Source organism: Thalassophryne amazonica, chromosome 6, assembly GCF_902500255.1.
Source record: "Thalassophryne amazonica chromosome 6, fThaAma1.1, whole genome shotgun sequence".
NCBI lineage: Eukaryota > Metazoa > Chordata > Actinopteri > Batrachoidiformes > Batrachoididae > Thalassophryne > Thalassophryne amazonica.
In genome coordinates this window covers 119,690,802-119,708,660 of record NC_047108.1, presented here as the reverse complement: position 1 = coordinate 119,708,660, position 17,859 = coordinate 119,690,802, and the positions used below count along the sequence as shown (strand labels likewise).

The window sequence follows — 17,859 nt, the reverse complement described above, 5'->3', positions numbered from 1 at the left end:
AAAAATAAATAAATTAAAATAAAAGGCGGGAAGCTGAAAGGTTTTAGCTATGCTCATGCTCCACCTCAAAAAGTTTCATGTCCGCGACATATACACATCATATATTAATAACCAAACAGAAAACTTTTACATTTCTAGTCGTTTTCAGCTTAAAATCATAAAAACATTGAAAGGGGTCCATTTTTCCTGTGGGCGTATATTTATGGATAGAGCGCTGTCACAGGAGCCAATTGGAAAAAGGAATTCTCTGCTTTGGTTGTCGCACCAATGGGAGTTCGCGAACACTACCGTTTCGTTTTATGATTGGTTGGTATCTCTTTGTGGGCGTACCTTAGCTTGTCTTCGCTGGGAGGAGAACGAGGAAGTAACATCGAATGAGAACACCTGACGACGAGCGGCCGAACATCATGGCAGAGTAAGTTTAAACACAAATAGTAAAGAGTTCACACTGTCGATAAACTCCAAAAACTGTTGCAGGTAACACAGGAGGAAATGACTGTAAAGTGCCCCTCAGAAAATCCGTTTTCTAGCCGAGGGGATGGCTTGTTAGCTAACTGACTACATGAAACATGCTGAAGCTGGAAATAATGTTTATTAAATAATGTTTATTATCCCTTAATAATAAAGTAAAAAAAAAAAAAAACTCCGTAAAATTAATTTAAATTAGAAACATCTTTACTAGTTTGCATGATTTGTTTGTTTTTAATCCGCAGAATTAATTTGAGCTTTTTAGAAATTTATCAATGATTTTTCAATGAAGGCTGAAAATAAAATTTATTTCCATGTTTTTTAATGATTTGTCTATTTATAGCGACAGAAATTCTATTTTATTCAACAATTAAAATATTTTCATTTTATTTCACATATCCAGCAAGTTTATTGAGTTGTCAAACTAATGATCAATTAAACTTTTAATTAAATGACTGTTTGTTTGTTTCTTCAGCAAAACATGATACATGTTGACTAGTTTTGCTATTACTTGTGGCTAAATTAAATGTCACATTTGTAGCATGTAACAGCATTTTTTCTGCCCTGGTCTGTGTGTTTGATTGCAACAATTTGAAAAAGAAAGCTGTTAATTCTAATGTCTCAGTTGATGTGATTGGCATTTTTTTATGCTGTATTTCTCATATTATTAAAGATATATGAAGGGTGATGGTTGTCATTTAATTCTATATTCTGTTAAAGGTTTTATTAGTAGTGATATTAAGAATAAAAATGCAATGTGTCAAGTGTTCAAAAAGACTGCAGATGGTGTCTGTTTGTTTCACATGTGTAAACAAATCTCAGTTGCAAGAAGATGGCCCTTTACAGGCTCACATGTGATTACGTTTCCTTTCAGAGCAGACATCGCACTGATCGGTTTGGCCGTCATGGGCCAAAACCTCATCTTAAACATGAATGATCACGGCTTCGTGGTAAGATGACAACATGCAGTTATTCAAAAAAAGGAGTGGCAGTCGGACTAGTGCTTCTTTATTCTGTATTCACATTTTCCCTAAAGGAGTCTTCCCAAGGGATTAATAAAGTTCTATCTAGTGTAATCTAATCGATACTTATACATCAGGTCTGTGCCTACAACCGAACCGTGTCCAAGGTGAAGGACTTCCTGCAGAAGGAGGCCAAGGGCACTAAGGTGATTGGAGCCGAGTCTCTGGAGGACATGGTGTCCAAACTGAAGAAACCAAGAAGGATCATCCTTCTGGTCAAGGCTGGACAGGCCGTGGACGACTTCATTGACAAACTGGTTTGTAGCTCGGCATGATGATGATGATATAACAATTCAGTTCAGGTGTTTAAATGGTAATGTAAATGGACTGCATTTATATAGCGCTTTTCCATCTGCATCAGACGCTCAATTATGCCTCACATTCACCCCGATGTCAGGGTGCTGCCATTCAAGGCGCTCACTACACACTGGGAGCAATAGGGGATTAAAGGCCTTGCCCAAGGGCCCTTAGTGATTTTCCAGTCAGGCGGGGATTTGAACCCATGATCTTCTGGACTCAAGCCCAACACCTTAACCACAAGACCATCACCTCCCCCTTGTTGTTGTAAAGCACTTTTTAAAGTGCTTTAAAAGTGCTTAACAACATAAATATGCAATAAGATGCCAAATGCAACCATAAGAGATTACAAGTCGACACACCAATAACATGCACAATTTTATAATCTATTAGATTTTAATAAAGATCATGTACAAGTAACATAAGTAACATTTTTTTTTTTTTGAGTCTGGATTTGATAGATTTAACAGGATCTCAGTAACATGCACAGTAGATTATTCCACAAAGCAGCACCATGAACAGAGTATGCACAAGCATTCCTTATTTTATGTCAACGACAGAACCTTAAATCTGCTCTGATATTCACATTCTAACATCTGAAGCCTTCTTACACACTCATGCAGGGGACCAGAAAATAAAACATTAATTGTACTTAATTTTGGACGACAAAAAAAACAACACAAATTTGTGTTTCAGCGTCAGTCACAGACCGGATCAATCGAGTCATTGCAACGTTATGAAAATAAAAATGGGTAGTTTGGTCTCATGTGGAATATGCAGGACAAAAGATGATCAGAAATCACCTCAAGTACTTTTAATTCTTGGGGATAATCGTGTTTTAAAATTACCTGAAATTATCAGTCGAAAATAGACTCTGAAGAAATACTTTTGGTTTCATGTGCAGGTTCCTCTTCTTGAGGCGGGTGACATCATCATTGATGGTGGGAACTCTGAATACAAGGACACGACCGTAAGTCATTGAGGTCAGAAAATCATCATGTGTGAAAGGGAGAAGTTTGACTGTCTTCATCTGTTTGTGCAGCGCCGCTGTAAGAGTCTGCAAGAGAAGAAGCTGCTGTTTGTGGGCAGTGGCGTGAGCGGCGGAGAGGAGGGGGCCCGTTATGGACCTTCATTAATGCCGGGGGGACACAAAGAGTCTTGGTGAGCTTCACAAAGCCTGATCCAGGTCATAACTCCTCGCGTCACTGCGTTCAACTCCATCAACGGCTGTTTTGTGTTTTCATTTACAATTTTAGGCCACACATAAAAGACATCTTCCAAAGCATTGCTGCTAAAGTTGGAACAGGAGAACCTTGCTGTGACTGGGTGAGCAGAAACCTACTACACTGATTAGTTGAAATGGAACAGTGACCCGTGGGGTTGTTTCATTTTGTGGTGGAGTTGCGCCGCTCTGATTATTGTTTGAAATTGGCAGGTTGGAGATGAGGGTGCAGGTCACTTTGTGAAAATGGTGCATAACGGCATCGAGTACGGAGACATGCAGTTGATCTGTGAAGCCTATCACCTGATGAAGGACGTTTGGTGCATGGACCATGATGAGATGGCAAAGGTGAGCTTCATTTTGCACTACATGACCTCTTTGAGCAAAAGTTTAACCTGCGCTATTTTAATTTTCAAATCTGCTCCTTCAAAGTTAAAAACTGGATGGAAAACTTCAGGAATCAAAGATTTCTACAGTTTGGTGATGGTCTAGTGGTTAAGGTGTTGGGCTTGAGTCCAGAAGATCATGGGTTCAAATCCCCGCCTGACTGGAAAATTACTAAGGGCCCTTGGGCAAGGCCTTTAATCCCCTATTGCTCCCAGTGTGTAGTGAGCGCCTTGTATGGCAGCACCCTGACATCAGGGTGAATGTGAGGCATAATTGTAAAGCGCTTTGAGCATCTGATGCAGATGGAAAAGCGCTATATAAATGCAGTCCATTTTATATTCTTATTGCTGTGTTGTATTTGTTGTAAGGTGACCTTGAGTGCCCAGAAAGGCGCCTAACAAATAAAATGTGTTATTATTATTATTATTAAAATCAGCAAGAAAATGGGACTGAGAAATAGCTCTTATTTAGCTTATTAATTACATATAATATTTTATTTATATATATTACTGGGTGTGGCAGCCCCATCGTCACGGGAAAGATTTTCAGTTTATTATTTTTATTTATTTTTTTTTTTAAGGGCCGCTCACATCACTGGGCTGTTTAATTAACACTTACTGAGGCTTAAATGAGCTCAGATGCAACGCAAAAGTCCACTGGTTCACACAACATAATCACATTTTAACCACTTCTGTGACTAATTTCAGTTCAATTTATTTTCATTTATATAGCACCAAATCACAACAGAGTTGCCTCAAGGCACTTCACACAGGTAAGGTCTAACCTTACCAACCCCCAGAGCAACAGTGGTAAGGAAAAACTCTCTCTGAGGAAGAAACCTCAAGCAGACCAGACTCAAAGGGGTGAACCTCTGCTTGGGCCATGCTACAAACATAAATTACAGAAACAATTCACGGACGAATATACAAGAATTGCTGTTGGTGCACAGGACAGGAGGATCGCCAACACAAATACAACTCCCATCTCTGGATGGAGCTGAAAAAACAGAATCAGGCATCAGAAAGACAAAAAAAATACTGTATAATTTACCAGCATTAATCAACAAGAAAAACAGAAGAAATACTAAGGTGATTGCCGGCCGCTAGCCCTAAGCTTCACTAAAAGACCCAGAATTTAGGTAAAGTTGAGGTCGCGGCACGCTCCAATTACTAATAACATGAATTAAGAGTAAAAAGCGTAAAACAAAACTGTACCAGTATGCTAGCCATATGAAAGGGAAACGAAGTGCATCTTAAGTCTGGACTTGAAAGTCTCCACAGAATCTGATTGTTTTATTGATGCAGGGAGATCATTCCACAGAACAGGGGCACGATAAGAGAAAGCTCTGTGACCCGCAGACTTCTTATTCACCCTAGGGACACAAAGTAGTCCTGCATCCTGAGAACGTAAAGCCCGGGCCGGTACGTAAGGTTTAATTAGGTCAGCTAGGTAGGGAGGTGCCTATTGTGCTTTCATGTGAAAATGACCTTATAGTTACTTACATGTATAAGAAAAGTGTTTGGATGGTGTTTTGATGTGCATTTGACATGCAACAGCAAAAAAGAAAAAAATTAATTCATTGGTGAAATTAAAAAGAAATAAGGACCTTGCAGGTGTTAATAATATTAGGGAAAAAACTTGTTTCTCACTATGTTGACTCTATTGTGGAATCCACACTGTTGCACACCATCATTGTACGTATCACTGTCCGCTGTACTGTCCGCCCGCTGGTGTCTGAGTGGCTTTTGTCCCCCTCAGGTGTTTGAGGACTGGAACAAGACAGAGTTGGAGTCCTTCCTGATTGAGATCACTGCCAACATCCTTAAATACAGAGACTCTGATGGTAATCACCTGCTGCCTAAGATTCGAGACAGCGCCGGACAGAAGGGCACAGGGAAGTGGACCGCCATTTCAGCGCTGGAATACGGCACTCCCGTCACCCTGATTGGTAAGGAGAGGTTGCACATGAGGAAGTGTCTGGTTTCCCTCTCTCTCTTTCTTCCCACACTGGCTGCTTTCAGGAAACTGTGTCACAGTGACACTGCAGAAAGGTGATCAGGTAGTGAGGGTGTCGCTGTGAGTCGGCCTCTCGCAATGTGTGTGTGTGTGTGTGTATACAGGTCAGAAGACTAAAGTGACGCCGTGTGATTGACATTCTGAGCCTTTAGTCAGAGTCCTCTAAAATCAGACACACGGAAAGTTCTGGTGCAGCAGAAACCCGTTTGTCAACAAATCCCTGCATTCTTCTATATACGTATAAAATGATCTGCTTGTGCGATCCTGGCGGTGCTGGAGCTCTTCCTGTGACAGCAGCAGAACAAAAGGCCTCATTGTGAGAGCTGAACTGGTCTGTGACGTGCCGGCAGGCCGCTACTGTAAATGGTCTGGTGGTCATTCGCCGGGTGTTTTCTCTTAATCCCTTTCTTTGCTGCCTGTTTTTGCAGCCGCACAAATTTCAGCACATCATGCTTACAAAGCAGTCTTTTCCTGCTTATCTTGAATACGTTGGGCGCTGTGATTCAATCTTTATTTATTTTTTTAATGTGTCATTTGGCATGTGCTGTGTAACAGTCGGTGTGTTAGTTCAGTTCTGCACACTTGAGATTTGTGCAGCTACAATCTGTTCGTGTTCTTTATAGAACCTGCAGAGGTCATGTGATCAAACAGCCATTTGAACCTAATGTGCTTTGTTTATGTTCATTCTGGTTCATTACTTATTCCATCTGTTTTTGACCCTGATTCCAAGCTGACAATTTTCAATGCTGGAGTTTATCAAATACAACCCCAATTCCAGTGAAGTTGGGATGTTGTGTAAAATGTAAATAAAAAGGGAATACAATGATTTGCAAATCCTCTTCAACCTATATTCAATTGAATACACCGCAAATATTTGCTCATTTTGAAATGGATGCCTGCAACACATTTCAAAAAAGTTGGGACGGGGCAACAGAAGACTGGGAAAGTTGATGAATGCTCAAAGAACACCTAATTGGAAACAGGTGAGTGTCGTGATTGGGTATAAAAGGAGCATCCACAAAATGCTCAGCTGTTCACAAACAAAGATGGGGTGAGGATCACCACTTTGTGAACAACTGCGTGAAAAAATAGTCCAACAGTTTAGGAACAATGTTTCTCAATGTTCAATTGCAAGGAATTTAGGGATTCCATCATCTACAGTCCATAATATAATCCGAAAATTCAGAGAATCTGGAGAACTTTCTACATGTAAGCGGCAAGGCCGAAAACCTGTGACCTTCGATCCCTCACCCGGCACTGCGTTAAAAACCGACATTGTGTATAGGATCTTACCGTGTGGGCTCAGGAACACTTCAGAAAACCATTGTCAGTTAACAAAGTGTGCTGTGGTCTGATGAGTCCACATTTCAAATTGTTTTTGGAAATCATGGATGTTGTGTCCTCCAGACAAAAAAGGAAAAACACCATCCAGACTGTTACCAGCGCAAAGCTCAAAAGCCAGCATCTGTGATGGTATGGGGGTGTGTTAGTGCCCATGGCATGGGCAAGTTACACATCTGTGATGGCACCATCAATGCTGAAAGGTACATCCAGGTTTTGGAGCAACACATGCTGCCATCCAACCAAGGTCTTTTTCAGGGACGGTCCTGCTTATTTCAGTAAGACAATGCCAAGACACATTCTGCACATGTTACAACAGCGTGACTTTGTAGTAAAAGAGTGCAGGTACTAGACTGGCCTGCCTGCAGTCCAGCCTGTCGCCTATTGAAAATGTGTGGTGCATTATGAAGTGCAAAATACGACAACGGAGACCCCGGACTGTTGAACAACTGAAGTCATACATCAAGCAAGAATGGGAAAGAATTCCACCTACAAAGCTTCAACAATTAGTGTCCTCAGTTCCCAAACGCTTATTGAGTGTTATTAGAAGGAAAGGTGATGTAACACAGTGGTAAACATACCACTGTCCCAGCTTTTTTGAAACATGTTGCAGGCGTCCATTTTAAAATGAGCAAATATTTGCACAAAAACAGTAAAGTTTTATCAGTTTGAACACTAAATATCTTGTCTTTGTGGTGTATTCAATTGAATATCAGGTGAAGAGGATTTGCAAATCATTGTATTCTGTTTCTATTTGCATTTTACATAATGTCCCAACTTCATTCGAATTGGGGTTGTAGTTGGAAACCTGGAAATTCAGCTCACAGTGGAAATGTTTCCCACCAGCTTAGTTGGAATAATTTCTGGTCAATTTAAACTGACTTAACCTTCATATGGTTTAAACTCAAACAAAAGAATACTGACTCACCATTTGTCCATTTTACTGAGACGCTGTTCTTCACCTCTGTATTGTTTGATCCATCAGTCGTTTGCTGGACTCTGTACTCTCTGCATGTCTGACAGTTCCTTGTTGTGCTTTTACGTTTTATTTTTTGTTAGTATGACCAGAACAGATGGTCACCCCACTGGGTCTGGTCTGCTTGAGATTTCTTCTTCTGATTTAATAATAATGATAATAAAAAATAACCCTGGGGGAGTTTTTCCTGACCACTGATGCTAGTGTGCTTGCTCAGGTGGTGGGTCAGGTTTAACCCTTACTTGTGTGTAGCAGCTTATCTTCTGGTTGGACGCTGTATAAACTGAATCGAATGAGAAGACGACGACAGTTTAAGCTGCTGCTGTATTCCAGTAATGCTCTCTGTCCACTGCTGTGTGTCTCTTCTTCAGGAGAGGCTGTCTTTGCCAGATGTCTGTCTTCTCTGAAGGACGAGCGGGTGAAAGCCAAAAGCCTGCCAGGGCCACAGAGTAAATGCAGCAAAGCTGACATCAAGTCTGAGGACAAGGCTCAGTTCTTGGAGGATGTCAGAAAGGTAAGATGGACAAAAAGTGTTAAATTATGACTGCACGAAACATCTATGACAAACCTCAGTGATGCACTCTATGTCCACTTTGAAAATCCCCCCTTGGGGCTGTTGATGGTTGAACATAAACCAAAATATGGTCATCAGGTTTTGTGAAGGCTTTTGTCCATCTGTCTGTACTCAGCATAAGTCCAGTCCTTGTCTTCAAATTCACAGGGAACATTCTTGGGACACAGACCTTGGACAAGTTCAAAGATGGCTAACCTTGACCTACTTTAAGAGGTCAAAAGGCCACATTCTGTTTACTATTTTTATGCTCATACGGCCAAGGGTTTTTTTTTTTTTTTTAAGCACTGAGTTACGTTTCTTTTTATTCAACCTCAGTCAAATGCAAAATTTCTTCTGTCAGTGCCCGTAAATAAATAACTGCTTTATTAGATTTATGCCCACTTTCTTTCTCCAGCTCTATCAGTGAGTTACAAACTCAGCCTGCTGGTGTGTGTCCTGGTGACTGCAGTAACATTTACTGAACAAAAGAGCTGCTCACAGAACATCTTTGAAGCAGTTTTATTTTGGAAATCCTACATAGATTACGTGTCCTAAATATATTGACATTTCTCGTTAACGCTGTATTTTAAAATGTTACATACGTGTACATCTATTTTTCCAAATGACACCACTAATTTAAGACAAACTAAGATAATCCTTTATGTGTCCCAAAAAGGGGGAAAAAGCTCACTTTGGGCGCTCTGCGTGTGTGTGTGTGTGAGCTCCAACTCTGTGTGCTTGACTTTAATCCACTTACAGCTCATGATGTTCTGTTCAACTCTGGTGGCAACTGACCCTTGACCTTTAACCCTGTTCCGTGGCATTCGGCGAAGCTTGATGTGACCAGACGTCTTTTTAAGTTCATTTTCATGTCAAATAGTTATTTTATTGTATCAGCAGAGGATCTGACAATCAGTGGAGTTAAACTGTGCTAAAAGTACCTATTTTTTATTCTTTAACATTTCCTGTAACACCACCTTTTACACTGTTAACAAGTACAGATTTTCCTCTAATAGATGAACATCTTTGATTACTGAATTTCTTCTTTAAAAAACTTCATCTGGTGTTGCTGATCCCAGTGTCCTGGTTGGACACCTGTGGGTAGGGCAGGATATTTATTTTGTATTTTTTTTGGGGTGTTATTTATGGTCATTCACTCTACTTGTGAACACACACTGATATACAGACAGCAGGTGTATTTTACACAATTATCTAGACTTATTAGCCAGCAGCAGTAAAAAACAAACAAAAAAAGGTAACTTTACAAAAATGTTGTTGCTTTGATCCCAGAGATTCTCCTGGATTATGTGATCTCTGACTGTGGGGATGTTTCAGATGCTGTTTCTCTCCTCACACACACACATATTCTGTAACGTGTCCTAAAGCTCTGATCCTGTTACGTCTGTCTCAGGCCCTCTACGCCTCCAAGATCATCTCATACGCTCAGGGCTTCATGCTGCTGCAACAGGCCGCCTCAGAGTTTGGCTGGACGCTGAACTACGGCGGAATCGCTCTGATGTGGAGAGGAGGCTGCATCATCCGAAGGTACGCTGAATTTAATTAACAGTCACAGAGGGACACTCTGTCCTTGTGGAAATCTGTTTATCATCTACCGAGTGCACACAAAACCAACAAATGCTCAGTACAGTTGTTTTGAACTTCTCTAATGTGCACTTTGGTGTTTATTTATTTCTGGTCATATTATTGCTGCTGCTTTGACAGAAAACATCTTGATTTAGAGCAGAGAAACCGGCACAGACAGAAAACCCCCCTCCCTGTAAAATCAGAAAAATGAGGAAATCACAGTTGTGACAGAGTTGCTGTAATCTGGCAATGATGTTGCATAAATCAACCAACCAGACAGACATTTTAAAGAGGAACTTCTTGAATACAACGAAAAATTGCATTAAAAACATTTCGGCGGCCCACCAATTACCTTATTTTTTTTTTTTTTTTGCAGATTTTATATTGTTTTGTTTGGGGTCGCCATGGCAGATACAGCCAGATCTGCATTGGTATTTGGCACAAGTTTTACACCGGATGCCCTTCTGACGCAACTCCAGTTTTACCTGGAGAAACACACACAGCCGCTGGTGTTCCAAAGAGGTCTCCCATCAAAGTACTAACCACGCCCCGCACTGCTTAGCTTCTGAGATCTGATGGGATCAGGCTTACACAGAGCAGACTGGCTGTTTCTTTGCAGATTTTATATGTTTAAAAATAAAACAAAAACCCTTGAAGTTGATTACATGTCGACTGGAGCAGGTTTTTAAGATGTTTTGCTGCACAGCAAAGTAACACTGAAGACGTCCTTACAGGAAACGTATTTCTTAACCTGGTTGACCGTGTATCAAAACAAAAAGTAGAAATGATCCTACTTCAAAAGAAAGAAAGAAAAAAAATGTTTGTTTCATTGATTTAAAAACTGAAGGCTTTCTTTTTACATGTGGTGATAACTTTCAGCATTTCTAAATATGAAATACTTCAGATTTCCAGTGTTGTGTAAAACTGATGACTCTTTTGGCTCCGGTTCTTCTCTCCAGTGTCTTCCTGGGTCGGATTAAAGATGCATTCGACAACAATCCCGAGCTGCAGAATTTGCTGCTGGATTCTTTCTTCACTGCGGCCATGAAGGATTGTCAGGTAGGAGGAAGTGGAGAAATGACACATTACAAAGACAAGTCTCTTCCTCTTTCAGGAAGAACCAAAACCACACTTAAAGAACTCTTGACCAACCAGCCAACCAACTCTGACTATATTTTTAGATGTTGCTGGAGATCATCTTTTCACTCCGGAAAAAATTAATTGTTGCATTATTGAGCTAAAATGCAAACACTTCTTCAAGCTAACTGATGTTATTTGAATGGATGATAAGAAATGATAAGAAACACTCGTGAGCCGATGAAAAGATTGTGAGTGCCCGGTCACGCTGACAGTTTGTGGAGGAAAACGTGCATCTTTAGCAGAGCTGGTCCCGACTAATTTTGAGCAAGAAGAAGGATTTTCACAATCACTTAATTTTAGGGCCCCTTCACACCTTACATAAAATGCTGATATGTATATACAGATGTGATCACATGGAGGCCGAACCGCCAGGTCTGAGCGCACACAGCATGAGGTGCCTGACCACATAACACAGAGACACGTTGGTCTGGGCGCTGAACAGACATTGGTGTGTGTGCGCGCGCGCGCCTGGACGGCACCGCTGGAGAACACCTACTGTGTTTAGAAGGACATGAACTTAACAATGTTCCTCCGTGAGGCATGCGTCTCTGCCTGCTGTCCTCACGTGGAAATTCATGAAAACATATATATTGCTTTTGCAACAGGCTGTTCCAGCTGGAACGGACCGTCTGTTCATGTGGACACGCAGCAGGCGAACTGAATGTCACATCTGTCTGACAGGACATACGCGTCCTGTAAACGGCGCACCACAGGACCATATGACAAGCCAACAGTGCAACAAATATGCCACTTCCAATCACACATCAACAGAAATACACCGTAACAAATGCAGTTTGGTCAGTTATGGTGTTTTTTTTCTTTCTTTCTTTAAATACGTGCATCTGCTTGTTAATTTTAGCCATTTCATGCTCCCGTTATAACGTGCAGGTTCGAATCCCGTGAGTGGCATTTATTTTTTATTTAATCATGGGGTTCTGTATTGCGTCCCCTTTATATGTATTATAGCAATCCAGTGATATTCACTAATTATACAGCTGGTTTTATTTTATTTTTCTCCACATCAGCGGTGTGATGTGGTGAAACACATCTCTTCTTAGACTGTGTTCATGCTCACGACACCGTCTCATGCACGATACCATTGCAGGGGGATCGTGCACACCTGCCCGTCACATCGTTTTCGTGGTTCGCTCATACGAGCTGTTCCGCCGTGACTTGTACTTAATCGTACTATGTGTGAAGGGGCCTTTAACGAGGTCACCACCTGAATCCTGGTGTGAGTTGTATTACTGCTCACGGTTCTGAGGACGATACAGAGGGAACATAAACTGCCCTGCTCTTGTTATTGATAGCATTTCAGCAGTGAAAATAAACAGAACAGAAATGTGTGTGTCTGTTTAGGACACCCTTTAAGAGTCATCGTTACCAAACACATTAGTCATGTGACAGGCCGGCTCTGAACCTTACCTTATACAATGTAAATAATTTTAATACTACTGACTAGTGGGCAGCATCGCCATCTGGTGGCAACAATGCAAAGACAAGCAGCTATAAGTTTATTTACATTTACTGAGGTAAACCTGCAAGCATGTAGGGATCCCGTCCTTACACCCGGACACTTCTAATGATGTTTAGACCTATCCAGTGTGTTTTATCTTGCCCCCACAGGTTTATATTGTGCAGCTGTTTAGCGTGAAGATGTTGACGTTCTAAATAAATACTGATTGTTTTTGTCTTAAGTGAAAAATTTAACCCCAAAACATTTATATATACACTTATTACAAATGTTTGGACAGTAATTACGTGTCTCCATGTGATCAGATGACTGCAGGATCAAAATGATTGAATTTATAGATGACTTGACTTTGGCGTTCTAGGAGTCGTGGCGCAGAACCATCAGCAATGGCGTCCAGCACGGGATTCCGCTACCCTGTTTCAGCACAGCTCTGTCCTTCTACGACGGCTACAGACACGAAATGCTGCCAGCAAACCTGATTCAGGTGAGAAATTTATCCGATTAAAGACATCATGTGTGTTTGGGTTTAGAGATTTGAAGAGTTAAAGGTTTGCTGTGTTTGTGTGACTATGAGATGCCTTTCTCTTGTTTTTAGGCCCAGAGAGATTATTTTGGGGCCCACACATACGAGCTGCTGTCAAACCCCGGACATTTCATCCACACCAACTGGACAGGTCACGGTGGAAATGTCTCCTCTTCATCTTATAACGTTTAGAGAAACGACTCCACTTTGCAGAAGAACACAAAGATCCATGTCAGGGCACGACGGGAGGTCACCTGTCAAACATTCCATCTCCTAACAATGTCTAAATATTTAAAAGCTCCATTTTCAGCCTCCTTGTAGCTGTGTCAGTTGTATTTGTGTTTCAGTGTAACAGCTTGTGTGACTTTCCGTGTGGAGCAGACGCTCTCCACAGGTCACGGTCTTAATCCTGGATTACAGTCAACTGTTGCATTAGGCTAAATAAAGATTTCCATCCCTTTATAATTAGCCTGTGCACTCCTTCCTCTTGTAAACAGGATTTCTGTCTTTTACTGGGGACATTAGGAGCTCAGTGGGATACCAACATCTAGGCATTGGTTCGATACCCAGTCATGCTACCAGTCTATGTCCTAGAACAAGATACTTCATCTGCATCATCTGTTCAGCCAGTCTTGGATGAAATAACCTGAGTGTACACAACTTTCATTCTAGCAAAAGTTCAGTTCTCACATTCATGTTTTTCTTTGCTTAAGAATCCTTTTTTTTTTTTTTTTTTTTTTTTAATACAGTATGTAAACGTATTTACTTGCGGACCCCACAATTCTGTCTGTCCACTAGGTGGCCTCAGTGCTTGCATGTTTAACCAAAAAAAAAAGTGCAATAACATAACCTCTGCCCAACTTGGCAAAGGTAATTATCTCTTCAAGGTGGCTTCTAAGTCACTAGAGTTGAAGTCTTGACGTTAGGTTCTCATTGTAGATGCAAGGCATTGGTTCTTCAGGGAGGCCTTGAAAAAGAATAATTTTGCAATTAATCATTTAGGTGCAAGTGTCAGGTGCCAGTAATTCGGCGACTGTGGATCTACACATAGGACCAATCAGAAAAATGACTGACATTTAGATTTGTACCTGTGATCAGCAGGTGCAGTCACAATCTCACTGGATCAGATCTACAGTGGAACAAAACACATCAGATAATTCAGGTTACCTTAGTACCAACTTTGTTATTCAACTGTGCTGACCTTCTAGAAAAGAAAAAAACCTCACTCACCTGAAAGAATTTTGTAATCACCAGGTTTTTTTTGTACTTTAATGAAGAACATGTCAAACTTGACATGTTTAAGAACCTTTTTTTTTTTAGATACCATTACTGAACTCCAGCATCCACTACCTTCAAGTTGTTTTTAAGTATAGTCCTCTGTTAATCGGAATGTGACGTTACCATCTAGAACCTCCAGAGATCACCCAAGTACACATTTGTGCTAAATATGAATGAAACTGGTCAACTGGTACTTGGTATCACGCTAATGGGCAAAAACAGACGGACGTACATGCTGATGGCTACGTCCCCCCGTATTTCATACCGGGGGGGATAAAAGATTGATGCCTAATCTCAAATGTATAGAACAACAGAAGATACAAAGTGTAGTTTGACCTGCAGCAGATCCAGTCAACTATTGTCAGGAGGTGATAACATTGAAATCTGCTACAAGAGGACAAAGAATCTCTAGTCTCCACACTGAAGGGGGCAGTTTTCAGTGTATAATTGTGAGCAGATGACGAATCTTTGTGGCCACGGTGGGGATCGAACACCAGACTGCTTGTACTTGAGACCAAAGCAGTGTGTGTCAAAAGTGGGCCTGTTCAATCATCTCCGTGTCGACAACTCAATGAAGAGGCAGTCTTCCTCACCTGAGGAACCGCCATGACCAGGTCAGCCAAAGGGGAATTCCTCACTAACCAAGCCAGTAGGAAAATCTTAATCTGAACTTCACCTTGTTACATAACTACAGCAAGTTTTTCTGAAGCTACAAAGATAAAGATCAACTTTATCCCAAAGGAAATCATTTTCCCAAACTACATAAACAATAAACCATGCTTAGTTAAATACACAGTTACAGAAAGTGTGAATATTAAGTAGAAAATCAATCTTAATGTAGTTGTTCATTCGGCTGCTCCCAGTGTTGCTCAGGGTCGCCACAGCGGATACAGCCCAATACGCATTGGTAATTGGCACAAGTTTACTCGGGATGCCCTTCCTGACGCAACTCCAGTTTTACCTGGAGAAACCCACACAACCACTGGTGTTCCAAAGAGGTCTCCCATCCAAGTACTAACCAGATTCTGCTCTGCTTAGCTTCTGAGATGTGACGTTATCAGGTTGACACAGAGCAGACCAGCTGCAGAAAATCAACTTTAATAAGTAAAGCAAATTTATGCAAAATGACTGGATGATATATTGCACAAGCTGTTGGACAATATTGTACCTAATGCCTAATAACTGTTCATTATCTATTGATCCTGCAGAAGAGGGAGGAGTTGTACAGTTTGATTGCCACAGGTACAAAAGACCTCCCGTGACGTTTTGTGGTGCACCTCAGTGGTCTCACTCTATGGCTGAAGGTGCTCTGACAGGATGTCAGTGTGGCATGCAGGGAGTGGGAAGTGCTGTCCAGGATGGTGTGCAGTTTCCTCAGCATCATCCTCTCTGACACCTCCAGCACAGACTCCACCTCAACCCCCACGACAGAGGCAGCTCTCCTGATGAGCTTGTTGAGTCTCTTCATGTCAGCTGCCTTCAGCCTGCTGCCCCAGCACACTACAGTGTGTAAGATGACGCTGGAGCCCACCGGGTGATAAAACATCGGTAACATTTCTGCAGACATTGAAAGATCTGAGCCTCCTGAAGATGTACAGTCGGCTCTGACCTTTCTTATACACAGCAGCTATGTTTACAGTCCAGTTAGTTGTCTATGTGGACACCCACCCAGGTACTTGTAGTAGTCCACAATGCCCACTTCTGTTCCGCTGATGGTAAGTGGGTTCGGACAGGTCTTCCGTCTTCTGAAGTCCACCACCAGCTCCTTTGTTGTCTTAGATATGCTGAGCTGCAGGTGATCGAGTCCACACCACTCCGCAAACCTGTCCATCACACTACTGTATTCAGCCTCCTGGTCACTGCCAATCCAGTCCACAACGTCAGAGTCCTCAGAGAACCTCTGCAGGTGGCAGGACTGTGACCATAACCTGAAGTCTGAGGTGTAGAGTGTGAACAGGAAGAGAGACAGGACCATCCCCGCTGGTGCCCACGCTTTTGATGGTGTCTGATCTAATATCTCGAAGCCTCACTGTGCGCAGCCTGTGAGGTAGTTGATAATCCAGGTCATCAGTGGAGCCTCCACCTTCATGTCAAGTAGCTTATTGCTGAGCATGTCAGGCTGAATTGTGTTGGAGAAGTCAAAGAACATGACTCACAGTGCTGCGTGCCTCCTCCAGGTGAGAGTAAGATCTGTGCAGCACAAAGATGGCATCCTTCACTCCCCCGCTGGGTTGTTATGCGAACTGCAGCGGGTCCAGTGATGATTCCACAACTGCGGAGGTGCCTCAGAACGAGTCTCTCACGTGACTTCATAACATGTGATGTTAAGGCCACAGGTCTGTAGCCATTAAGTATGCTTTAGTTCTTCTTGGGCACAGGAACCAGACATGAGGTTTTCCACCACTCAGGAACAAGTTGAAAATGTGCTGGAAAATCCCACAGCTGGACAGTGTGTCCATTCAGCACTCTGGGCTGAGGCCATCAGGACCCGCAGCCTTTCCCAGACACAGGAGACTAGATTCTCTTCTATCCTCAGCAGTGATGGTGATTGGAGAGGATGGAGAGAGCCTTGGTTGTGATGGGAGGCAGAATGGCTGAGGTCTCAGCAGAAGGAAGCAGAGGTGTCAAGGAGAATAGGAGTGTAGGGAAGGGAGGGAGAGCACTGAGAGGAGCTGGGAGACGAATGGGCAGAATCCATGTAGTCAATCCTGTTGAACAGGTTTAACTCACTGGCGTCGTGTAGGTCTCCTTCCTTCATCTGGTCTGATGTTCTTACCCTGACCAGTGGTTTTCATCCCACTCCACACCTCTATGTTGTTCTGCTGGAGTTTGCTCTCCAGCTGCCTCCTGTAACTGTCCTCCTCTGCCATCTTCTTCCTCAGTTCAAGCTGCATCATCTTCAGCATCTGTCTCCACTCCTGAATGCCTCCTCCTTCCTGTTCAGTGTTGCTTTGATGTCCTTGGTCACCCACGGTTTGTTATTGGGATAATGGTGCACTGTGGGTTTGGATGATATTGTCAACAGTTCAACGATCAAGATTTAAAATATGCACTAGACTGTAATTTTGTGCAACTATAAAGCAGAATACAACTACATCCAACCACAGAGAACCAGATATATTGTACAAAATGGCCCAAGGTTTATAGAATTCAGTTCATTAAAAGTATTTTTCCAAGTAGACAAGTATTCAGGTTTTGTGCCCTTTTCCTTGTCTGATCCCAAAACCTACAAGGTGGCACAACAGCACCACCAACAGACAAAATAAAGAAACTACAACTAAGCAAACAGCACAAATGATGCATTTAGGAAGCTGCTGTTGACCTCAAAGGAGAAGATCCCACATAGGTCTTGAGGTCCGTTGGTGCCCATGTCCAGATTCTATAGTGTGAAGCAGATGAGCTTGAGATCTTCTGAGTGGGACACGGGTTGGTCCCCCCAGCCAGAGCTGGTACCCATTTACAGCTGGGTGGACTTGGACAATGTAGATCATCTCATCCAAGGACGCAGACAGGCAGCGCAACTGGGAACCAAATATAAGAAATGGGTATCCAAACTCCTCATGCCGATGAAATACCTG

General features: G+C 42.1%; 1 protein-coding gene across 1 annotated transcript; it reads left to right on the top strand.

Annotated features, from left to right (window-relative positions):
* The first annotated feature begins 315 nt into the window (after positions 1 to 315).
* pgd (phosphogluconate dehydrogenase) lies at positions 316 to 13,465 on the top strand. Its single transcript, XM_034173268.1, has 13 exons — positions 316 to 415; positions 1,343 to 1,418; positions 1,568 to 1,747; positions 2,692 to 2,757; positions 2,830 to 2,948; positions 3,044 to 3,113; positions 3,223 to 3,357; positions 5,155 to 5,344; positions 8,101 to 8,243; positions 9,694 to 9,827; positions 10,826 to 10,925; positions 12,842 to 12,964; positions 13,076 to 13,465. The coding sequence occupies exons 1-13, from the start codon at positions 375 to 377 to the stop codon at positions 13,193 to 13,195; spliced, it is 1,497 nt and encodes a 498-aa protein (XP_034029159.1). The 5' UTR covers positions 316 to 374; the 3' UTR covers positions 13,196 to 13,465.
* Positions 13,466 to 17,859: the final 4,394 nt, after the last annotated feature.